This window comes from Protopterus annectens, chromosome 2.part1 (genome assembly GCF_019279795.1).
Source record: "Protopterus annectens isolate FY-2018-M chromosome 2.part1, PAN1.0, whole genome shotgun sequence".
In the NCBI taxonomy this organism is placed as follows: domain Eukaryota; kingdom Metazoa; phylum Chordata; order Ceratodontiformes; family Protopteridae; genus Protopterus; species Protopterus annectens.
In genome coordinates, this window is record NC_056729.1 from 1580495795 (window position 1) to 1580521557 (window position 25763).

At 42.7% G+C, this 25763-nt stretch overlaps 1 protein-coding gene across 1 annotated transcript in view; it reads left to right on the forward strand.

The window, feature by feature from the left end:
- The window catches only part of ESPN (espin), a 3774415-nt gene that overhangs the window by 1390891 nt on the left and 2357761 nt on the right, over window positions 1–25763 (forward strand). Inside the window, exon 5 of the mRNA XM_044063026.1 lies at window positions 5012–5143. Within this exon, the coding sequence (XP_043918961.1) occupies window positions 5012–5143 (132 nt within the window). The remainder of the gene's footprint in view (window positions 1–5011; window positions 5144–25763) is intronic.

Sequence of the window (25763 nt, forward strand, 5' to 3'; positions counted from 1 at the left end):
CCCCTGTTTTGACTAGGTGGTTTCTCTCAGTGAGCCAGTTAGCTACCCATCTGTTAACATACAGATCAATACCTAGTTGAGCGAGCTTATGTATTATGCCCGAGTGGGGAATAGTGACGAAGGCTTTGGCCAGGTCAAGGTTGGTGGTGTGCACCATCTTCCCCTCATTCATGGCTTTGGTGACTGTCTCAAAGAAGTCGGCCATATTTAACAGGGATAACCTCCCCTTGACAAAGCCATACTGTGTGAGATCGAGTGTTTGGAGGCTGCCAATGTCCTTGTTAATGAGGTCCATGATAATTCGTTCCATGGCCTTGCAGATCAGGCTAGTTAGGCTGATGGGTCTATAAAATCTCAGATTGGTGGACACTCCACCTTTGTGCAGAGGGATCTCAGTGGCTGTCCTCCACTCAGCTGGGACAAAGCCAGTACTCGGGCTTTGGTAGAATAGGGTGCCTAATGGTGCTGGAAGTTCCTGCCTGAGTTCATGTAGGATGCAGCCTGGGATGTTATCGGGTTCATGGAATATATATAAGGGGAACGGGGCAGGTACTGGGAATGTCCTGATTTACTGATGGGGAACAGACGGGTGAAGTTTTCACTGAATCTGTCAGCCAGCAAGTTTGTTTTATCTATGACATTTGTATATTTGGTGTCCTTGACCACCAGTTCTGAACAGATCTGGGTGCTTCCTTGGAGACTGCAGACATATGTGAAGAAGGCTTTATTATTGTGTCTAGTAGATGTAGCCAATTTGGACTCAAAGTTTGCTTTGGAGAATTTCACTACTGGTCTTATTTGCTTGTTCAGGCTAAGGAGAGATTGCTTCCAATAGGGCAACTGCTCCTTCTTGGTCCTGGACAACAAATTTTCTCCATTTGTTATAGAGTTTATTTATTGCAGATGTCTTCCTGCAAGTATTCTGTATGGTGGCAGTCACCAGTACTTTAGTCCCTCATACCAAATGTCAAATACATTACAGTGGACCTTCAGCATTCATTGGTCTTAATATCTACACCCTCCCAATTTTCTCTGTTGTCTGTCTTCAGTCCGCAAATGATGTCTACTTTGATGGATACAGCTACCCTCAGTAGTAGTAGGATGACTATTCGTGCTACCCTTCCCATCTGCCATATTCACTACAGACACCACCACTCTGGGGTGAGGGGGGAATTTTCAGTGGAGAACAGTTGAAGGGATGTGGTCTGAACAAGAAACTTATCTTTGCATCAATATCCTTTCCCAGGTGTGATGTTGAGCCACAACTACACCTTAGTAGCATGGTAAATCAAGAAGCTATAAGGAAGCTGGTCTTACTTGCTGAGAGGTCATGAAACTGTAGCAGTGGATGATGTCTTTATACAACTTTCTCATTCCAATATATATTCCAGGTATGACCAACTTCCTAGTGTACAGATTCAGCTATTGTATCTTGATGCCTCACAAGTGGTTCCTTAATTCAGTAGCAACATAGATGATGTTCTGTTATTTGGGCCAGCCTTGTTGTTACCTCTGCATCTCTGACCAAAACCAAATGCAGCAGCTACTTTGATGTAATCACTTCACAAGGACATATACCCAGGGATACTCTGATCAATCCTTGGCCACCTGGACTCCATTATGCCTTCCCTCCTCTTCCTCTCATGTTAAAGTTCCTGCAGAAAGCATCCTTGTGCAAGGTCTCCGTTACCCTCATTTACATCCTTTTGGCCCAGGCAAATTTGGTTCTCCATGCTGTGCTTCACCTCAAGAAACTGCCCTGGCTACTAGAGCTCTTTCTACATTTGTTGTCTCATCCATTCAGCAAGCCTCATCTGGACATTTCCTCACTGAATTTAATTTTATGATTTCTCCAGTTCAAAGGATAGTCAGTGATTTTCTTTTTCTTCCAGAGTTGTTCAGATCCTCTCAGCATCACCAAAAAAAAAAAAAAAAAATCACTGTGGGCAGTACATTAAGGATTGTGCCCCCTTCCTTCTGTCCTTCATTCTCTAGCAATCTTGTTTGACCCTGACTCTATTTACTCCAAAGTCAAAGCTCATTTGGCAGCCATATCTAATTTTTACCAAGGCTTTAATTCCATATCCTTAGCTTCTGGGACCCTTCTTTTGAGAACATCCATTAAAGATCCCCCTATCTGCCATGGATCCTGAATTTCATTTTAGAGGTTCTTACTCAAGCTCACATTGAGCCTGCTTCTTCTTGTAGTTTGATGTGCCTTTCCTGGAAAATGTTGTTACTGGTTACAATACCTTCAGACAGGAGGATTTCAGAACTACACCCCCCCCCCCGAAAAGAACGAGTTTCTGTCAGACCTAACCCTTCCTTTCTGTGTTTTTCTTAACATTTCTAATAAAAGAGTTTGTGCTGTATTCCTTGGATGTTCATAGTCAGCTTTATTTTTACATACACCATACTAAAGACCTCCACGAGGACAACCATCTCGTTGACTCTTTCTCCTCCACCAAGTTTTCCAATATTACCATGTCTAGATGGCATTAGACACATCTGTTTCATAAGCAGCAGAATATTTTTGTTAAAGCCTAAGGCCTATTCTGCAAGGTCTATAGCGACTTACATGGTCGTCTTCAAAAATTCTAAGTGTAAACACCAAAATTATAAGGTCAGTGATATAATTAAAAAGAACTGGCGTATTTTAACCTCTGATTCATCTGTTGAAGCATTAGTTGGCACATCTCCTAAGTTTTACTACAGGAATATGGCTACAATTTGTTGTGTTACCCAGATAAGTTGGGTTATGGACAACAGGGAGAGGGTACCAGAAAGTGTGGCACTTGTAATTTTTGTCAGTATGTTAGAGAAGGGTAATAAATTTGTTCAACCACAGACGGAAGAAATATTTTTAAAATGTTATCGCTAACTGTGACACCATGAACGTTGTTCATTTAGCCAACTGTGAGCTGTGCAGCTCATTTTACACTGGCAAAACCAACTGTCTGTTTTGTGAATGTATTAGGGACCATGTATGTTATATAAATAAAGGTAACACTTTCATTGTCTTAGCTAAACATGTTCAGATGCAAGGCAATGCACATATGTTTTCTTTTATTGTGTTAGATGTTATGTATGAGAATGCTAGGATGGGTAACACTGAAAATGAAACAGAAAGATGTGAAGCAAGATGGATAGCCAAACTACCTTCTCTTAAGGGGTTATGTTTAAATTAATTTCTACCTTTGAAACTTGTTTTAAAAGCCAGAAGGAAAAGGAAAAAGTAATGCCTATTTCCTTTTGCTGGTTCAGTTTTTTAGTGAGCTCAGCTTTAACTATGTAATTGTTTTATTAGTTTTAGCATTTGATTGATCTGTGTATTATGACAGTGTTATATAAATGTTTAGTAAAGATGTTGTTTCATTAGGGTCTGAAGAAGCTATGATTCCATAGCAAAAGCGCTTACCAGTTTGTATATGCATTAAACTTGGATTTATTTTATATGCTGCCTGTTGTTTGCTGCCTACTTTACCTTTGGATATTTTAAATTGTGACTGATGTGTTTCCATATTTAGATTTATTTTACCTGCTGCCTGTTGTTTGCTGCCTATTTTACCTGTAGAAATTTTGAACTTTGACTGCTGTGTTTCAACACTGGTGCTTTTCTCTGTACTTTCTTCAAAAATTCTGATGGCTTGTGTGCTGCAGCAACATGGTTAACAATACATAATTTTGTTAAACACTACAAGCTGAATATAATATCCAGATTGAGGTCTTCCTTGGTTCAACTGTCCTCAAAGGTATCCATCCCAGTGCTGCCTAGGAGTACAAGTAGCTGCTGGCAGTTCTGGTGGATGGATAGGAATAACCTAAGATATTGCAGTTACGTATTTACAATAATCCTTTCTCTTCATTATCCCACTCTATTCATCTCCACATCTCTTCCTCATCCCCCCTACAATTGTTACCTCCTGGCTTCTGGACAGATATGTTAGACCAAAGCCTATTCTCTAGTATTATCCTTGGCTATCCCTAAACCAGCATATTGTCTTCAGGAGGAAAACGTGATCAAAGAAGCTGAGATATGGGAGAAGGAACGAGCTCGATTGTTGGAGTGTGCATATGTGGATAAAATGTTGCTGGCTTAGATCCACCACTGGGTTAGATTACCCAAGAATTGAGCTAGATGTTGGGGATTATGAAGACCTGACATTATGATAAATACATAACGTTCTTATCAGTCTCATGTATACCTAGTGTACATACCTTCCTAGCCTGTATTTCTGGCTTTGCTACAGACCATCTTCCTTTAAGCATATTGAACTCTCTTGTTTTCTGTCCCCACTAAGTGCTGAATCTTCTCTATTTAAGTCTTGTTAAATCCTTCTCTTGAACAGGCCCATGCCTGGATATTTCTTTCATCTGTACGGCTCTGCTGGACATGGTTTTGCGTAGGTTTTAGGCTGCTGCCTGTATAGCTGCTATGGGCTAGGTACCTACTTGAATCCCTCTGCAATCCGTCTTTAGTGAATGGCATATATCTCTGTTATTGCCAGCTTTCATTCTGTCTCTCTTGCAGTACTCCTCCTTCTGTGGTTACTTTAGCACAATCTACAGGCCATTTCATTACATGGTAGAGCTTCCAACACTTGGCTGCACCTATGGACTACTTATTGGATGACAGGCTTCCACTCCACCGTGTAACAGTTTGTATGTGCATTCTATGATGGGTTCCCATGATGAGTTTCTGAGCCTTGCATCCACTAAAAGACTGGATAGCCTTTGTCTTTAAACAACCCTTGATTGGATTAAGAAGGTAATTGCAGAATAAATTTATAAACGAATGAACGAATGAATGAATTAATTAAATTGTTCTAAGCTTCATTTGGTGAATTTTCATTTGTTTGAGAGCTTCTTCCCAGCATTGCATTGCACCACTGCAGATGGGTATTTGGACTATCCAGGGAAACAACATAAAATAAAAAATGCATACATGCATACATAAATTGATAAATAACTGAACTACCTAAATTCATTTTTCTCTTGTTTCATCTTGTAGTGCTGTCAGATTTTGGTGGTAAATGGTGTTGATCTTGGGATTCGTGATCACGATGGCTACACAGCTGCAGACCTTGCTGATTACAATGGACATTCCCAGTGTGCCAAGTATCTTAGGACTGTGGAAAACATGGTAAGTTTCACTTACCTTAAAAGGCTGGGTTAAGATCACAACATTCAACTTGCATGCAGTAGAATAAAACAGAGCAAAATCAGTATGTAGTTTCTGCATTCATTTGTTGAAGTTAACTGTTGAATGTTAAGTTGTCAATCTCACCTTCATTCTTGCTGGATGGGTTCGGAGCCGATCCTCGGCTCCGACTCAGCCAATACTAAAGCTCGAGAGCTAATTCCACCGGCTCGAGGCTCCCCTATATCCCACAATGCTAGGCGGTAACTACTCAGATCTCGTTTGCCGCTTAGCTGACGAGGTGCTTCTTCTACCGGCTCTGGCAGGTTAGTAAGTTTTCTTGTTCAGAAACTTCAATTTCAACACCTATTTTTTTCCATTTAGTATAGTTTTTATTTAAAGTATTCCATTAGTTTAAATCGGGTCCCCTCTTGTATTAGAATCCCCTTTTTATTCCCTTCTTAACTTTTAGGCCTTTGGCCCTCTCCCTCTCCTTCCCCTAGTCCTTCAGTGTGACTGGATTTTTATTTTGGTTAAGGGTGTGTCTGTGTGTTGTGTTTGTGTTTTTCTTCACTCAGCTCTTAGGATGTCTAAAGACTCCAAGGTCTCAGGCTTCAAGAAGTGTGATTTGTGCTGTCAGAAAATGTCTCTGACAGACGGTCACACTTCTTGTGTATATTGACTGGGACCTTTGCACCTGCAGGACTCATGTGCTGTGTGCCATGCATTTAGCTCTAGAGTCTTGCAGGAACGCAAAAATAAGTTAATTCTACGTGACTTGTTAAAGCCTGAAGGCCCCCCGACCCAGTCTGCGTCGGGGAAGCCTTCTAAGACTTCCAGACCATCGGCTCCAGTTTCAGAGCCGTCCCCTGGAAGCATTAAAATGGCTTCGACATCGGCTCCGGCTGGAGCCGATGTTTCCAAATCTCATACCATCACCTCGGCTCTGGCTGGAGCCGAGGTTGACAAGACTCAGTTGGCTCCGATAGGCTTATCGGAGCCACCTTCAAAGAAGAGGTCTAGGTCCCCTTCCATCGGCTCCATCCCTTCGGCTCCGGGATCTCCTCTTCTATCAGAACGGAGCCATAGGTCTCATTCCTCTCGGTCCTCCAGGCTGTCCGACCATGATTTACAAAGGGTGGTGAGTAGACTTTTCAAGTCCAAGGCACTGGCCCAAATGCTGCATAGCCCTACTCAGCAGTCAGCGGCTATTTCCATCCCTGATTTTATTCCTCCTCCGACTCCTTTGAGTTCGGAGCCGGGGCTCATCAGAGCCGTGGCTGTCGGTGCTTCGGAGCCGATACCTTCCCTTTTGGTACCGTCGTCTGCTCCGATTTCCTCATTGGAGGGATCTCGGCGCCGAGCTTCCCTCATCGACTCCGAGGGGGCGAGTGGCATCGGACCCTTGTCCGATCCCATTCTCCCTCTCGGAGCATCGGCGCTGGTGAGTTCGGCTCCGACATCGGCCTTGGAGCTGTCCCTGTCGGTGCCGGGGGGGGGTCCTTGTCTCCTCGGAGCGGGGACCTCCGGCCTTGCCTGATAGGGGCGCCTTCGAGGTCATGCGGAGCATGCTAGACCCAGTGTCTACCCCACAGTCGGCTCCGTCAGCTCCTTCCTCTTCAGTGCCTGCGGTGATTTCTGCCCATCCCCTTGAATCAGACTGCAGAGAGCCAGCTCCTCAGGTTTCCCCATTGGGAATTTCCTCCTCTTCCGAGGCCTCTCCTGATCCGGTAGGAGAACCCCCTCGGAAGAGACAGTGCAAGAGGAAGCACATTGACTCTCCTGAGTCTATCACCTCTGACACTGACTTGGAGGAATCTGAAGGTTCCCCTCGGTCCCCCTCTGAGGATGTCTCCTTTGCTGACATCCTTGAAATCCTGAAACAGGGGGAACTGGCCCGCCCTTAACCCTTCAGAGTACGAGTCAGTTTACCTTGAGGCATTTGGCTCTCGCCCTTCCACCTCCTGGGTGTCCCTTCCCTTTGACCCCCTTATGGAAGTGGTGGCAAGGAAGGCTTGGATGGCCCCTGATTCAGTGGAACCTACCCCAAGGAGGCCGTCAAAATTTATTACTGCCCCTAAGGAGAAAGAGTTTCTATCTAAAGGTGTCTCTATTGATGCCATGGTGGTGGCCGCAGCCACTAAGAAGGAGCTAGCCGATCCTTCGGTACCTGTCCATCCTCCTAATAAGGAGTCTAGGACCATGGACAGGTACGGTAAGCGGATGTTTTCATCAGCGACCTTTTCAATGCGGTCGCTGAACTACTTGTGTCACTTCACCCGTCTCCAGAGAGATTTGCTCAAAGATATGGGTGAGGCTATACAGGATCCAACAGCTGAGGGGTTCCAAGACAAAATGAACTCCCAGTTGACAACCCTGAATTCGATTCTTAACTCCTCCATGCGGCTTATCTCATATGCTGCTGATGGGGCGAGTAGGGCCGCAGGCACAGGTGTAGCTTTACGACGTCACACCTGGATGTGGCTTTGCAATTTTGCGGACCCTTTCAAGGCGTCCTTCACCAATTCCCCCTTTGATGGCTTAACTTTGTTTGGTCCTCAGGTGAAGGATACATTGACTAGGTGCAAGGTGGAAGGTAAGACTCTCTCTGCCGTGGGAGTCTGTTTTTCTACCCCTTCTAGACCTTATCCAAAAGGTCAGAGGGGAGGAAAAATGTGGTTCTGCAAACCTCAGGGAGTATCATCTGACGCACAAGGTCGATTTCCCTCTAGAGGCAGAGGGGGGAATAACAATAGACGCTACCCTAGAGGCAGAGGAGGTCCGCAAAACCAGGGTAGCAGAGAAACTTTCTCTGATAAACCCTTTCAGCATCCCTGAGGAGCTGCCCGGCTGTCCACCTTCGGAGGCAGTCGGGGGAAGATTATCACTGTACCCAAAAGCCTGGCTTTCCCTCACCCAAGACAAATGGGTACAGTCAATCATATCTGAGGGTTACAAAATTCCCTTTATTCACATCCCATCCCAACCCAAAGCATCCCTTCCAGACGTTCCACCCAGTCTAAGGGAACAAGCAGCACTAGAAATATCAAAGCTGCTATCAAAAAGAGCTATCCAATCAGTCCCAGCAGACCAGCAAGGATCCGGAATCTACTCCAAATTCTTTTTGGTACCAAAAAAAACAGGGGACTCGAGACCTATACTGGATCTCAGCAAGTTAAACAATTATATCAAAAAAACAAAATTCCGGATGGTCACGCTACAGTCCATTCTACCCTTCTTGGGTCAGGACAATTGGATGTGCTCGATAGACCTTCAGGATGCGTACTACCATATCAAAATGCACAGACGCTCCAGGAGGTTTCTCCGCTTCAGGCTGGGAGCCAGTCACTACCAGTTCAGAGCCCTGCCCTTTGGTCTCACTACAGCCCCCCGAGTGTTTACCAAATGCATGGCAGTGGTCGCGGCTCACTTGAGACGTCAAGGATTCCAGGTGTTTCCATATTTAGACGACTGGCTCCTTACCGCCACCACCAGACATCAACTGCTTCTATCCAGAGACTTCACCATCCGAACTTGCCAAGCTCTAGGCATTTCAATAAATTTCGAAAAATCTGCCTTGTCGCCTTGTCAATCTATTACCTTTATAGGCGCCACCTTAGACACACTCAATCTTTCCATCAGACTTACAGAGCAAAGAGTGTTAGATATCCACAAACAAGTTTACCTTCTATTACAATGCAACAAGGTCAAAGCCAGGGTAGTCTAGAAGGTATTAGGACTCATGGCAGCTACTATCACCCTTCTCCCCTTAGCTCGTTTCCACATGAGGATCCTCCAATGGATGTTGTTTACTCAATGGTCCTTCCAACAGCTCCCGATGTCTCACATCATATTAATAACTCAATCATGCAAGAATCACCTGTCTTGGTGGATCACATCACCTCAAGTTCTCCAGGGCAGACCTTTCATTCCCCCCCCCCCCAGTCGCCACGGTGACAACGGACGCCTTTCTGATCTGGTGGGGGGGCATTATCAGGGCAGGACAGTCCAGGGCACATGGCAACCTTTCGAGTGCCACTTGCACATAAATGTCTTAGAGATGAGAGCAGTGCTTTTAGCATTGCAAACCCTTCAGGACTCTCTTCCCACAGGGACTATTGCAATTCAGACGGACAACATGTCCGTAGTGTGGTACATCAACAAACAGGGCGGAACCAGATCCTACCCCTTATGTCGAGAGGCACTCAGACTTTGGCAGTGGGCGATTTCTTCTCAGCATTTTCTGATAGCAGCGCACATTCCCGGGAAGTCCAACGTGATTGCGGACAAGTTGAGCAGGGCCATTCTCATGCCCCACGAGTGGTCTCTAAAGAAATCAGTGCTGGAAGAAGTCTTCCAAAGATGGGGCCAGCCTTGCTGCGATCTTTTTGCTACTCCCCAAAACAGCAAGTGTCATGACTTTTTCACTCTCTTCCCGTTACCAGGCCATCCCACCAGAGACGCTCTAGTCCACGATTGGCCCCGGGGACTTCTGTATGCTTTTCCCCCTTTTCCACTGATATCTCAATTAATTCAGAAAGTTATCACCTTGAGAGTTACAATGATCCTCATTGCCCCTTACTGGCCTCAACAGATATGGTTTCCGTTCCTCCATCATTACCCGTTGGAGCAGCCTTGGCATCTGGACCCGGTGCCAGATCTGTTGACCCACCAGTCGGGCCAGCTGCACCACTCCCTTCATTCTCTCAACCTCACAGCGTGGTTTCTCCAATTCCCACCCTAGCCAGGCTTCCCTTAATCTCTCATTCGGTCCGAAACATCCTGATAGCCTCTCACAAATCTTCTACCAGGAAGATTTATAATAGTAAGTGGAAACGTTTTTCCTTCTGGGCAGCATCAAAAAATATAGACCCCTTCACTGCACCTATCCAGTCTAACCTAGACTTTCTGGCAGAGCTCTTTCATTTACGCTCTTCTTCATCTACCATTAGAGTACAACTAGCTGCTATATCTAATTTTCATGTAGATGTCTCAGACTCCAGTATCATGTCCCATAAGCTCTGCAAAGCCTTTTTAAGAGGTGTTTTTCTGCTCAAGCCCCCAATCAAAGATCCCCCACCTCAATGGGACTTGAATTTGGTTCTGGCATCCTTGTTTCTCCCCTCCTTCGAACAAGTGGCTTCATGTCCTCTTAAGTTGCTCTCATGGAAAACACTTTTGCTAGTAGCCATAACTTCAGCTAGAAGGGTATCTGAACTTCATGCTCTGTGCAGTCATCCTCCTTACTTAGTTTTCCACAAAGATAGGGTGTCCCTCCAGACTAATCCGTCCTTCTTACCTATGGTTTCCTCTCAGACAGACCTGAACCAAACGATTGATCTCCCCGTCTTCTTCCCTGACTATTCCAACAGGTCGGAACAAAAGTTACATTTTCTAGATGTTCACCGCCAACTTAGATATTATTTAGACAGGACTAAACAGTTCAGGAAATCTGATCAGCTTTTCCTGTCTTATGCGGAAGGGAAATTGGGCCTTCCAGTTACTAAAGTGTCCCTTTTAAGATGGCTTACCTCTATAATTACCTTCATCTATGAAATCAGACATCAAAAACTGCTTTCAAGACCTAGAGCTCATTCAACTAGGGCATTAGCTACATCTGTAGCTTTTCAGGACAGGCTGCCAATAGATTCCATTTGTGCAGCAGCCACTTGGGCTTCTCCTCATACCTTCATTTTACATTACAAATTGGATATGGCCTCCAGAAACCATGCCAACTTTGGTTCCACTGTTCTCAAGAGTCTGTTCCGATAGGCCACCCAGAATAAGGTGCTAGGGACGCGGTCCCATCCAGCAAGAATGAAGGCGAGATTGACAACTTAACATTAAGAAGTTATGTACCTACCATAACGTTCCATGTTAGTTGTCTTCTTCTCGCCTTCTTTCTTGCGTCCCACCCTCCTTCCCCCTAGCCTGGACAGACCAATAGGAAATTTTGGGATCTTCCTTTGGAATTTTCCTTCCTACATGTTCTACCACCTCTATTCCCCCTTTTATGTTTGTGGTAGCTTACATTCAGGTTTATATAGAGGTGGGTCCTTTTTTCTCCATACTGTGGAGACCAGAACTGCTTGATTTAGCTATCAAACGAGATCTGAGTAGTTACCGCCTAGCATTGTGGGATATAGGGGAGCCTCGAGCCGGTGGAATTAGCTGTCGAGCTTTAGTATTGGCCGAGTCGGAGCCGAGGATCGGCTCCGAACCCATCCAGCAAGAAAGAAGGCGAGAAGAAAACTAACATGGAACGTTATGGTAGGTACATAATTTCTTATTTTGCTGCTTAAAGGTCATATGCAAAGATTTTTGTTACTATTTCTTTTTTGTTATAATTGTCCTCTCATCATGTAAAATAAAAATATTTTTACTTCAAAGTTATTTTAGAAGAACTGTGCTTATTATTTATAGTAAACTTGATCTGTACTTACTGCAGGTTGAGGAACTGTCCAGTTATTTCCTGATTCCTTGTCATGTGACATAAAATTCTGATTATGTAATTGTTAGCGCAAACAATTTGTAGTGGGTAGGTATTTTCTTTAGCCGGTAGCAGAGTTTCAGCATACAGATGCATAATGACTCAGTCAGATAATAAATCAATAAATGTAGTTCTGTTCAAGTAAAAGTAAATTAGAACTGAATAAGATTCCTTGTACAGTCTGTAGTGATTGGCATACAGTATAGTAACATAGTTGTAACTTTTGATACTTGTCTACCATTGGATGATCATTTCATTTTCCTAGATGCATAGAATAGTTCAAATGTTTTCATTCCAGCATTAATTCATTCACTGTGTGACACAGACACCCTTTACTGTAGAGCACCCATTGGGATGATTCATATTACCTTTGTTTTTTAAGTTATTATTCCTTGTTAGACAAACCTCACAACTTCAGTAGTCTGTTAACATTCTTCATCAGATTTTCAACACTTCTCATTGGAATGCCACTTTGCGCACTAGGCTACCTGTTGAAATGTCAGCACTGGTAACATTGAGTGCCAGTATGCTGAAAAAACAGAGAGTGGAAATGTAGGAGAAGAGCAAATATCAAATAACAAACCAGCTAGCACTGAAGGAAGGCGTGACAACAACACTCAAGTTGAAAACGGGCTTTATTAAGTGAATTCAGGAACATAAACGCAGGAATAATCCACACAGCATTTTCGTCAGTTAAAAACAGACTTCATCAGGTAAAGCAAGTGCAATGGTGCTGCTTGTTAAGTACTAAACCTCATTTTCATTAACCAGTAAGAAAATAACATTGTCATTCAAATAGTTAAAATATATAACCCTATAGTAAAATGCTTTAAAAACCTTAATAATAATATTAATAATAATAATAATAATAATAATAATAATAATAATAATAATAATAATAATAGTAATAATAATAATAATAATAATAACATGAGTCATAAAAATAATGTTAAAAACTTGTTCAATAAAAAGTGTTACATAAAATGTCTCAGTGGGTTCAACTTTATATATTAAAAAAAAAATAAAATCTAGGTGAAATCCTTTCAGCCAAAATTTAAGCAAGGAAAAACTCCCTCCATCTAGTGTTATACAGATGTAATTGCATTTGTACTGTTTTACAGCTTTGCAGATCTTTGTTTTAACACTGGGACAATGGAAATGTTATCATTAAGTCTTGGAGACTTGTTTGCCTCAAGTGCAGTCTGCCAATATAATTCCTTGAATTCTATGGTAGTTGCCCAAAAGCCCCCATACCATCCTTGGGTATGCATTCAAGGACAAAAAAGCAGTATGTAGCTTGGTTACATTCCAGGGAGTGCTCATAAAGTGCATTGTTGATGTTTTTATTACGTATGTCATAGTAGTACTAGTAAACTTAAGTGTCCGCTCAGTTTTACATATGTAGAACACCCCGCATGGTTTACACTGAGCTAAGTATACCACTCCTAAGGTGTTGCAGTTGGAATAAACCTTACTTTCTATGAACCTATTACGATTATTACTAAGTATTTTTTTCTTTGTTAGAAATTTACTGGTACTGTTGACATGCACCACACTTAAAAGTGCCTTTCTTTTTAATCATGTCCTTCCTCCCCTTAGTCAAACTTTGATTTTCCAAAATATTTTTCGTATTGTGTCCTTCCCTAAAAATTATGTCCACTGTCTTATTATGAAGTTTACTAATGTCAGTCAACCTTGTGAATTTGTCCCACTCACCTATAACTATTTTTCTGATGAGATTGCCGTCAACATTATACTCCGTGACAAAAGCGCGCTGGTACTGGTTGACGTTCTCATTGCTGGGTGAATTAGAAGCATCATCCCCACCCCAATATTCATAATACCTAAAATAGGGCCATATTTCTCAGTCCTCGCCTTAATAACTTCACTTCTTATTTCTTTGATCAGGGCTGAGAGGTATCCACGTTCAAGGAACATAGTTTCTAACAATGCAAGTTCGATTTCAAAATCTGTATCCAGTGAGCACATTCTACTGGCCCTTACCATTTGTCCTTTAACTATACCTCTCTTCTGGTGCATAGGGTGTGCACTTGAGAAATGAGTTGGAAAAATTTTTTTTCCAATGAATGGTGGACTTAAACTTATTATCCAGTTTGTCTATAGTGACATCCAAATAGTCGACTTTGTCTGTACTAATGTCATATGCGAACCTCAGAAAGTTGGCCGTGTTCTGGATGTAATCAATAAATTCAAGTAACTTCTCCTTGGTGTTCACACAAAAAAAAGGCAGATATCGTCCAGGTATCTCTTATAGAGGGACCAACAGGATGTGTATTTTGATTCGAATATAAATTTTTCTTCCCACATGGAGAGAACTATGTTTGCATATGTGGGGGGGGGGGACAGTTGACCCCATAGCAACACCTTTCAACTGATGAAATAATTCCCCTGCGAAGTAGATATAATTATTTTTAAAAATTAGGTCCAGTAATTAAATACAAACATGAAAATCATTGTTTGTTAGACCACCTCTTGTGGCCAAGGCTTCTTCAAACCATAGAAGGCCAGTGTCATGGGGTATTACACTGAATAAGTCGACTATATCAATAGTCACAAAAAGGATGTCCTTATTGAATAAATCTGGTATGATGGTTCTTAGAAAATCCCGAGTGTCTTTCAGGATTTCATTCTCATTTAACCAAAGAGTCTACAAACTTGGCTTGTGGTTCTGTTTTTGATCCTCCTCATGAAACAATAAACCTCAGGGGTAGTTTCTCTGTGTCCTTGTGTATTTTTGTTATACCGAAAATGGAGGGTATTCTGGGTTTGTCATTTTTGAGATAGGAAAATATTTAACTCAGTGTAAACCTTGTGGGGCTCTTTACGTAGGTAAGACTGAGCGGATACTTAAGAGGAAAGTCTACAAACACTACTACAACACTAGATGGAGATTTTCTTGCTTAAATTTTGGCTGAAAGGATTTCAGCTAGATTTTATTTATTTTTTAATATATAAAGTTGAACCCACTGAGACATTTTATGTAACAATTTTTATTGAACAAGTTTTTAACATTATTTTTATGGATCGTATTATTATTATTAAGGTTTTTAAAGCATTTTACTATAGGATTATATATTTTAACTTTTTGAATGACAATGTTATATTCTTACTGGTTGATCAAAATAAGGTTAAGTACTTAACAAGCAGCACCATTGCATTTGCTTTATCTGATGGTCTGTTTTTAACTGGCAAAACGCTGTGTGGATTATTCCTGCGTTTATGTTCCTGAATTAATTTAATAAAACCTGCTTTTAACTTGAGTGTTGTTGTCAAGCCTTCCTTCAGTGCTAGCTGGTTTAATATTTGGTTCTTGGAGTTTGCGAGCACTTGCCCTGACTTTTTTAGAAGAGGAAATATCAATCATTGCTCTTTACCTTTAAATTTCTTTTTTTTTTTGCAGGAGGGCAAATTGAAATCATGGGTGTTATTATAATGCAGCATTATTTGAAATCTTAAACAAAATATGTAAAACAGCCACTAACGTTATACAGGTTCATTTTATTTGGTAAACGCACAGAAATTGGTTTGTTGAAACTATTTATAGGTTCATAGGTTCATACTAGGCTATCTGCCCTAGGTCATTTATAAGCCTAGCCAGAGTGTGTTTGGCTTTCGCCACCCATTTTAAATTAATTTTGCTATGCACTTTTTCAAGGTTAGTATACTGTGCCTCTGTCTAATAGTGACACAGATGTGATACCCCGGGTAAACCTACCATCTCCCATCCACTCATCAAGATTCCTCTTGAAGAGAGTCAATGAGGGACTCTGCCTAACCTGGACTGGGATTTTATTCCAGAGTGAAGGGAGCCTCTGGGTTATGAATCTGTCCCTCCAGCATGTCCTATTTATTTCAGTGCTGAGGTTCAAGTCTCGGCGTGTAGCTCGATGGGATTTGGATTTTCTGAGGTGCAGCATGTCCATTAATTCCGGGTTGGACATGGCTTTATACGTCAGGCATAGATCGCCTCTGAGCAGGCGGTATGCCACTGAGTAGAGCTGGAGTTTCTTTAACCGGGCAGCATATGGCATCTGTTTGAGCCCTTTGATCCTCTTGGTGAGGTACTTTTGGGATCTTTCCAGGTGCTGCAGGTGTCTGGTAAGGTACATCCCAAAAGGGGCATTGTACTCAATTATGGGCCTGATGAGGGATGAGTAAAGAGGCACATTGACCTCCCCTGATCTAGATGTGAATCCCTTCATGATTAGGTGGGCTATATAAAATGTTTTTCTAACCACTTTGGCCACGTGGTTGTCAAATGAGAGATTGCTATCAACTTGGGTCCCCAGGTCCCTAATTACTTCTTCTGTACTTAATGGATTACCACCTATGTGGTAATTTGTGGGCACTTTGTTTTTGCCAAAGGGGATGACTATACACTTTTTGGCGTTTAGCTTGAGGCCATGGCTCTGGCACCAGTTGTCTGTTTCTATGAGGCCCTTTTGGAGGATGCTTGTGTCAGCTGGAGAGTCGATTATGGCGCCCAGTTTACAGTCATCTGTGAACTTGGTCAGCCACAGTCCTGTGTTGGCCTGTACCTCTGAGAAATATATACCGAACAAGAGAGGTCCCAGGACTGAGCCTTGTGGGACGCCACTTGTAACTGGTTTGAAGTCTGATATGGCTCCAGCAATTCTAACCATGTGGGTTCTGTCCTTGAGCCAGTTTGCAACCCATCTAGTGAAACAGGGGTTTATATTTAAGCTGGTGAGCTTATCTATAATGCTCGAGTGGGGTATTGTATCGAAGGCTTTTGCGAGGTCCATGTAGGCTGTGTGGACCACCTTCCCCTCGTGAATGGCCTTGGTAACTGTTTCAAAGAAATCAACCAGGTTTAAGAGGCAGAATCTGCCCTTAACAAAGCCGAACTGGGTAGGATCCAGTGTCTGTAGGTCCCCAATATCTTTATTTATGAGGTCCATGATGATCCTTTCCATAGCTTTGCAGACCAAGCTAGTCAGGCTTATGGGGCGATAGTTTCCAGGATCCGTTGAGGCACCACCTTTGTGGAGAGGGACCACTGTTGCTGTATGCCACTCTTTGGGTACATATCCTGTAGTAAGGCTGAGATTGAACAGTAGTTTTATGTTTGGGTTTAGCTCTTCTTGGAGTTCATGTAGGACGCAGCCCAAGACACCGTCTGGTCCCATTGATGCTGTGTTTTTTGCTTTGGAGAGGGCGGCTCTTACCTGAGCATCTGAGATGTTAGGGGGGCAGCACTCTGCTGGGATAGATATTTGCCCTTTTGGTGGGGAGGGGGTTTGCGCTGAACCTGTCAGCTAGGATGTTGGCAATGTGGGTTTGATGTATTTTTTGTCATTTTGGACTAATTCTGAGCATATCTGGGAATTCCCACCCAGGTTCCTAACATAACTAAAGAAAGCCTTGTGATTATCTTTAGTGTCCTGTGCAATTTTTCTCTCGAAGCTGGCCTTAGACGATTTTATGAGTACCCGTAGTTTTTTGCTAATACTGATCAGAGATGCCTTCCCTTTTTGGGATTTTGCTCTATCATGTAGTAGCTTCCTCCTTCTATTGTATAGTTTGTTTATGGCTGGGGTCCACCAGACAGGACATCTGCCTTTGGAGGATTGGGTCTTGGTTTTATTTGGGATTGCATGATCCATGCATTCCTGAAGGTGTTCATAGAATATGTTTATAAAGGATTCTGCGGTCTGGGCCGTATTTTCCACAGGCTCGGGGGCTTTGAAGGATTCCACCTCGGTTTAGAGGAGTGTGAAATTTGCTTTAGAGAAGTTTTTCACTGTGGTTTTCTGGGCAGGGGGTGGGGTCGGGATGTGAATATCCAGTGAGATTAGTTTATGGTCTGATCTTATCAGTGAGGGATACACTTCTGGTCTGGAGCATAGAGTCCCCATGTTGGTGATGATCAGGTCCAGTATGTTTTCCCCTCTTGTGGGAGTGGTAACAAGTTGTTCCATAGCATTTGAGTTTGTAAATTCTAGGAACCTTTGCGCTAGGGTGTTGGAGCTAGAGTAATGCTCCCAGTCTATGTTTGGGTAGTTGAAGTCGCCCAATATAATGGTGTTTGGAGAGATCTTCATATTTTCCAGTGTTCTCAGGAAGGCCGAGTGGGGTTCCTGGGTTTGGGAGGGTGGTCTGTAGCAGGCTATAAACTGGAAGGCAGTTTTACCCACTGTTAGTTGCACATGGATAGTCTCTGATGCTTCGTGCTGTGCCACCAACCTGGAGATGTGGGTATCTTTGATGAATATTGATACTCCCCCCTCCTTTTGTGGTTCGGTCCGAGTTTTGGGGCCGAAAAGCATGGTATGAGGTATAACCTGGTAGTGCTGGGGTGCTTTCGGGAGCCTTGAACCAGGTTTCTGTTACTGCACAGATACCGATGTTCTCTGTGCTAAGGAGAGTTTCGAGTGCGTGCATCTTGAGGTTTAGACTTCTGACGTTGAGTAGCATTACTCTTAGTTTCTTATCCCTTGTGATACCTATGGAGGTGGGTTTGTCTTTTGAGCCTTGCCTAAAAAAGACACTATGGGGGAAGCAAGAGCCTTTGCCAATATCCGAAAGCCCAGGGGTGACAGGTGCAAGCCATCCCTAGCGAAGCATCGTGGCTTGTCCAGCATGTCATCCCAGGCTGACAGGCATTGGATCCCCTTTGAATGACACCAATACTTAAGCCAATTGTTGAAATTGATCATCTTGTCTTCATATTGTGGCATCATTCTTGGTGAGGGTAAGATGCTGCTCAAGGTCAGGGTCATACCGGCCTGGGCTACATGCTCAGAGAGCTCCTCCATGTCTCTTTTCATGTAGTCCAGGGAGGTACGTCTCAGGTCATTTACACCAGCATGGACAGTGACCGAGTCATATTTGTTCTTGCCTTGGAGTGACCTGAGTGCTTGTGTTATGTGGCGGATCCTAGCGCCTGACAGGCAGCTCACCGTGACCTTCTCCTTGTTCAGCCTGGTGAGCGGGACATCAGTGTGCCTGACGATAGAGTCATCTATTACAAGTGTATCAGGTGTGTTGTTTAGCCTTAAGGGCTGTGACTGTTCGGCACACTGGCTTTGTGAGCTATGTGTTGCACGTGTTTTGTTTTGGGGTAGCGGTTGCTTGGGTGTCTGCTTTGGAGGTCTCTGCTGCTTAGGCAGATTTTTATTTAGAGCCTCCAAGTATGTTTTTGTGTGTTTATGTGTTTGGTTTGCTGTCGTGGTAGGTCTATGTGAGAGTGGAATTGTAGTGAGTGTGGTTTCCTTCTCCTCCTGACTGGTTACGCCAGTACTAAGTTGAGAGAGCTTAGCCTCCAGTTTGGCTATATGGTTGCATCTCTCACATGTGTTGGAATTTGTTGGGAGGAGGAGAGGGTTGTCTGTGTACATGAGGCAGTTGTAACATTGCCTCAAGATTCCCAGATTCACCAGCTGGACCGGAGAGGAGATTGACAACTGACCTTTGGACATGCTAGAATAGTATTGGGAATTCCTTTATAATTGAAAAAAGGGCCAACGGGGAACAAGGTACTCAAGGGGAGTTTGTGAGGGTGAAGTGCTTTTAATTTTTTAGTGCTGACTTATATAATTGCTTTGGTGAGTAAGTGCCAGGTAACTTAAGTGCAAAAATGACAAACAGTAACTTTCTTTCAAGTGAAACAAGGAAATAAGTACAGTAAGCAATGCAGATATCACTAGGGATCCACAGAAGTGCTGAAAAGCCGCATTTTAGGTGGAATTAGCGTTTCAGGGAAATAAGAAAACAAACAACAAGCATACAAACAAAGCTAGATTCAGCAGGCCTGGATCTAGTCTATGCTACAGCAAACAAGGTGTACCAATTTCAGTAAGAAACCGTTCAAATATGCAGGCACTATAAGCCTTTAACCAGAAACTCCCAGCTCAGAAGGGCAGAGTCCAGCCTCTCCTCCCACAAAAGTGCAGACCACGAACCTTCTTAATGTAAAATAACTGGCCTGAAGCCCAAGTGCTTAAACCAGAACTAATACACTTTTAGAATAACAGCCACTGAGCCCTCAATCAGCAGTTCCCAACTTAGAAGGATGTAAGCTACCTGTCCTGCCACCACAGTGCAGGCCACAAACCTTCCCAATGTAAAACAACTGGTCTGAAGCCCAAGTGCTTAATCCAAAAGACTTAGAATGATAGCTACACTTTAATCAAGTTACTACCAAGCAGTAATAAATGCAATTGAATACTTTAAAGAATGGGTGGATTAGTGCTCAAGTTATACAAACAAAGCTAGATTCAGCAGGCCTGGATCTAGTCTATGCTACAGCAAACAACATGTACCAATTTCAGTAAGAAGCAGTTCAAATATGCAGGCACTATAAGCCTTTAACCAGAAATTCCCAGCTCAGAAGGGCAGAGTCCAACCTCTCCTCCAACAAGAGTGCAGACCACTAACCCTCTTAATGTAAAATAACTGGCCTGAAGCCCAAGTGCTTAAACCAGAATTAATACACTTTTAGAATAACAGACACTGAGCCCTCAATCAGCAGTTCCCAACTTAGAAGGATGTAAGCTACCTGTTCTGCCACTACAGTGCAGACCACTAACCTTCTTAATGTAAAACAACTGGTTTGAAGCCCAAGTGCTTAAACTAAAAGGCTTAGAATGAGTTACACCAAGCAGTAATAAATACAATTGAGTACTATTAAGATGACGCAAAAGCAAAATAAAGTAGGAAGAAACACAAATACAGTAAAAGCAGATACATTTTTTTTTGAGTGAGTAAATGAGATGGGCCCAGGAGTTACAGGACAGAAACAAGTGCAAATGCAGGCCTTCAAATCAGAAAGTTGAGAGAGATGGAAGATCGCCCAAATAGCCAATAACTACAAATTCTGGGCCAGAACCACTCCTTATGTGGTAGACAGGTTACCTAATGCTTACCACTCCCACTGATAAGCTAGAAGGCTTCCCTCCAACACAGAAAGGCTTTGGGGGGCTCAGAAGCTTACAAACAGTCCTGGATACAGTAAATCTGTATCTGGAACACTAATTACAGGAAAGGTAGGAAACAGGCTTACAATTTATTTATTTTTTTTTCAGAAAAGTAGCAAAAACAGTAGTAAAAACAATTCACATGCAGTGCAAGCTGGCACACTTGAGTATGTAGCAATATTAGTCCACACACAGTTTGAAAAAATGTAATTAAATTAAAAAGGACTAAAAGCAAGTGCAGAAAGGGTTTTTTAGGTAGAATGCGGTAAAGAGATGGGACTGGGGGAGTGTCCTAGATCAAATCTACAGTAGGGCGGGCACTGCAAAAGCCACCAAATTTAAACTACAACCAAGAACAGGGAGGGGACTGAGGAAGACAGTTTCAACAGAGATGTGAGGAATCACAGTGCAAATTATAAAACCAGAAAAATATATACTGATCTCTGTATATTTGCAGAACAGTAAGACAACAGATATCTAAGCAACAATTTAGCTGTATAACACAGAATAATACAGAAAAATATACTCAGCTCTATATATTTGCAGATAGTCTTGTAAGGCTCTCTCTCAGTGCACAGGTTCCAATTTAAATGCAGGCTGTTTTTTACTTTATTATTTGTTTATATTTGTTTACCGGTGTAGTGTACTGATCTCAATGGACCATTTGCAGGCACAGCCTGGGTGAATAGGATCATATGAGAAATGAACAAAACATATTTACAGATACAAGGATATGCTATAAAACATATACATATTCACGGATACAAAAATATTCTGCACCATTTAGTTCAAGAAGCAGTATACAAAGTCAAAACATGGACGGAAAAATGGAATTATGCTTAGCAGAGCTTTTTGGATAAGATGTAGCCGTACTGAGTGAGATGGCTTATGCTACACGAGTAACAGCATATCATTACAGAGGGAGTTATTAAGAGATTATAAGAGCTAGGTTGAATAGTATCTACCTGCTTTGAAGTAAAAAAAAAAGTCTGTACATAAATTCAAACATAAAAAAAAAATTAACAGAACTGTATATTGTACAGTTAAAAACATATTTAACTTCAAAAAAATTAACTGCCTGTTGGTCCAGGTCGTGCTTAGAAAAGTATGTTGACCTGCCCACTTACTCATTTAAGAAATGTATGTATGTATGCATGCATGTATAAATAAGTAAATTTTTATATCAGAACATGATAGAAAACATAGCTTACTTATCAACATTTTCAACAGTGTTACATGTGGTCAATAAACTGTCCGGGATGGGTGTATATTTATTCTTCAAAGGTTCACTTCAGCGAACCTTTCTTTATCAAACCCTAACCATTGAACATCATTTCAGCAGACGTTCATATCTTATAGGTTCATAGATTGGTACTAGGCTATCGGCCCAAGGGCCTATACAAGCCTAGCCATAACAATTCCTGGCTATTTCTTCCCACAATATTTACTTCCCTGGACCCCTGTCTAGCAGGGCGACTGACGTGATCCCCGGGGTGAATTTCCTATCTCCCATCCAGTTGTCAAGGTTCCTTTTGAAGAGGGCCAAAGAGGCACTCTGCTTGACATGTATGGGCACTCTATTCCAGAGTCTGGGGAGTCTCTGTGAAAAATTTACGTAGGGAAAGGAAGCAGTTGGCTAGTAGCCTAAATTTGCCTTTTTCCCAAACTGTAGTACGATCTCAGAGTTGGTATATATAGTTAGGGGGTGGTGGGTTTTACATACTGTGGTCTCTGTTCTGGTGTTGTTTTGTCCAATTGCTTAGTTTCCCTGTTTACATTTTTTTTCAATTAGAACGCTTGCTGAAATCAACATTTGAAGGTTTGGGTTCAGTGAAGAAAGGATGTTCTTCGTGTTTCACTTTTGTAGTCATTACATTTGGGTAATCTGCTGGCAGGTTGCCCTCAGACGGCCTGATTAACAAAGTCTTGGGTCCTGCGTCGGTTGCTGTCTTTTCTTCCATGACGTCAGGTCATCAAGGGTATAAAACATGCAGCCGACGCCATTACATCAGTCCTTCTTGCTGCGCGGTGCCCAAAGCAGAAGCAGTTCGCAAGTGCCAGTCGGCCAACTCCTGAAATTTTTGTTTTTGAGTTTCAGAACTGAAGTGTTCAACTAAAAGCTAAGTACCCCGTTGGAGAATCTTTTTCTTGTTCCTTACCGATGTCAGTAAAAGTTAATAATTGTATTACTTGTGAAAGCAAATACCTCATAAGGATTTTCATTTGTACTGTATTCCTTGCCTAGGCCCTGAACACGACGTACCTTGCTGTCGGTTTTGTGCTTTATTTAATCAGCGCACTATCTGTCGTCGGTACATTCTAAGTATTTTGGTTCTCGGTTTAATTATCCAGGAATGACGTCAGTTAGCCATCCGACTACTGGAATACTGAAAAAAAACACAAAGAAAGAGACAGACAGCTGAGGTCCAAAACTGCCGACAACGCTTCTCCTAAGCCAGTCGCTAGTTCGCCGGTACTCATTAAGGTGCTTTCGCAGCCCCTGATACCCGCTACTTCTGATTCACAGGCCTGTACTGAGATCTATTCGGAGTCCAGTATGCCGTGAGATGCTTCACCTATGGAATCCATGGATGTATCTACCTTGGATGGGTCCAGAGCCGCTGTGCAGGCACCGGCTTCTGAGGGTGTATTCAGGCCTACAGTTTTGCATATTAAACTGACTCCACCTTCAATACTAAGGCCTAAATCTTGATCTATGTCTAAAAAAATGATGCCCAGCCACATGTTCAATCCCCTATGCCTAAAAACAAATGATCAAAATGGCTGAAGATGTAATTACTATAATCAGGAGTAGTCAACCCCCCCCCCCCACCTTCTAAGAGGCCTAGGGCTGAACTTGACTATGAATCTTCTGAACATGATTCTGTTTCTTCTGACTCTTCTAATGACCTGGATTTGTCCATACCTACTTATGAGGACTCTGATTCACAGGATTCCATTCCCTCTGCTTCTCCCCTTGAGGATTTTTCTTTTGGAGAAACTTTACATACCTTAAGGGAGCATTTCCACTGGAAAAGTCAGGATTTTTCTGAATCCAAAAAGAGGGTTAGGGATTTCCTTCTTCCTCAGCATAGGCCTTTGGCTATACCTCCTGTACTAGACATTGTTGATGATGTGTTTTCAGAATCCAGTATGACCCCTGATTCCCTGCCTACGGCCCCTAGTAAACCAGGCAGATACTTCAGGGTTCCTGAGTCCCACAAATTTATTTTCAAAAAACCTGTTGCGGACCCTGAAACCTTTTCTCAGGGGCCGAAGGCTATTAAGGCTTCTACTGCTAAAAACCCTACCCCTTCCGATAGAGACTCCAGGGCGCTGGATAGATGGGGTTAAAAGGTTTATACTTATGCTTCAATATCAACAGCATATCATGGGACTGCTTAAACCGAAAATTATGTTGATTTCTTACTGTGTGGAAAATAAAGATTTACAGGATTTATTGCATTCAGCTGAACAAGTTGGGAAACTTACTTTGCAATGTGGTTTTGATTCTTTAGAGGCCTCTTGCAGGGCTGATGTTACTGGGTCTGTGCTTAGAAGGCATGCTTGGCTTAAGGAGCAATCTCTGCCTGATCATGTTAAAGCAAAACTGTTGGATGCTCCTTTGCAGTAGGACCGTCTGTTTGGCAATAAGGCTGAAGAAGTTCTAAAAAAGATGGAAGATAAAGCTAAATCTATGCAAACTGTGAAAGATTTCTTACAAGTACAACCTCCAAGATTTAGTAGACACTGGCCTACTAAGAACTGGTCCTTTCCAGCTCCTTCCAGAGCCACTCAAGCCAAACCCAGGCACTCCAAAAGCACCAGGTTTCAGTCCCAAGGGACTTTCAAAACTAAGCAATGGGGTGCTTCCACTTCCAAATCTGGAAATAACAAGATACCACCTTATGGTAAACAGTCTCAATAAGATTACCAAGCACTTACCTCTCCGCCGCCCCTTTGGGGGGAAAACTGACTCTTCATGCAAAAAACTGGCAACTTATAACCCAGGACAAATGGGTTTTAAATATAGTGTCCCAGGGATACATATTTTATTTCCACACGTTGCCAACTCCAAACGGGTTGCCAGACCTGCCACCAAATCAGTGGGCAGAGGCTCAGAAACAAGTACTTTCCCTCCTAAACATGGGGGCTATTCAACTAGTACCAGAAGAGGAAAAGGTACAAGGCTTCTATTCCAGACTTTTCCTGGTATCCAGAAAAGACAAATCATGGCTTCCAATTCTGGACCTGTTTACTCTAAACACTTTTTTGGACATTCCAAAATTCAAGATGCTGACACTTGTTACTTCCTATGCTAGGCAAGATGCCTGGTTGGCAACTCTAGATTTAAAAGAGGCTTACCTGCATATCCCAATTAGGGAATCTTGCAGAAGTTACCTACGCTTCAAAGCAGGTTACTTGCATTATCAGTTCTCTGCACTGCCCTTTAGCTTGTCTACTGCGCCCAGGGTATTCACAAAGTGCCTGGCTCCAGTAATTGCATTTTGCAGGCAAATAAATATTCAAATATATCCATACCTGGACGATTGTCTAATTCAGGCAGAAAACCAGGCCATTCTTCTAAAACATCTGGTGTTTGTAAAAAGGGTTCTAACTTGTCTAGGGTACACCATAAACAAAAAAAAAATCACAACTGGTACCCTCTCAAAAAATTACATTCCTGGGTGCAAGCTTGAATACAACTTTCCAGATGGCTTTCCTTATGCCAGAAAAGCAAATTCATTTGGTGACTTACTTCAAACAGGTGGCCACAAAAACCCTGCTTATTTGCAAGACAAATACTGCAAGCCTTGGTGTTCATGGCCTCCTGCATTCTTCTAATTCCATATGCAAGACTGCATATGAGGAAACATCAGTGGTACTTAAACAGTTTATGGAGTCAACATTGTCACAGCCTGGAAACAATGATTCCCATCATACCTTGTCTGCACCTAGAGTTCCTGTGGTGGGCAGAGGCCTGCCACCAAAACAAGGGACTGCCATTCACACCACTCCCGGCCACCCAAACCCTAACTACAGACGCATCAGACTATGCATGGGGTGCTCATCTGGCAGGGAAGTGTATTCAGGGCAAATAGAGCCCAAATCAAATGCACCTTCATATCAGTCCAAAAGAAATGCTAGCTGTACAGAATGCACTGACAGCCTT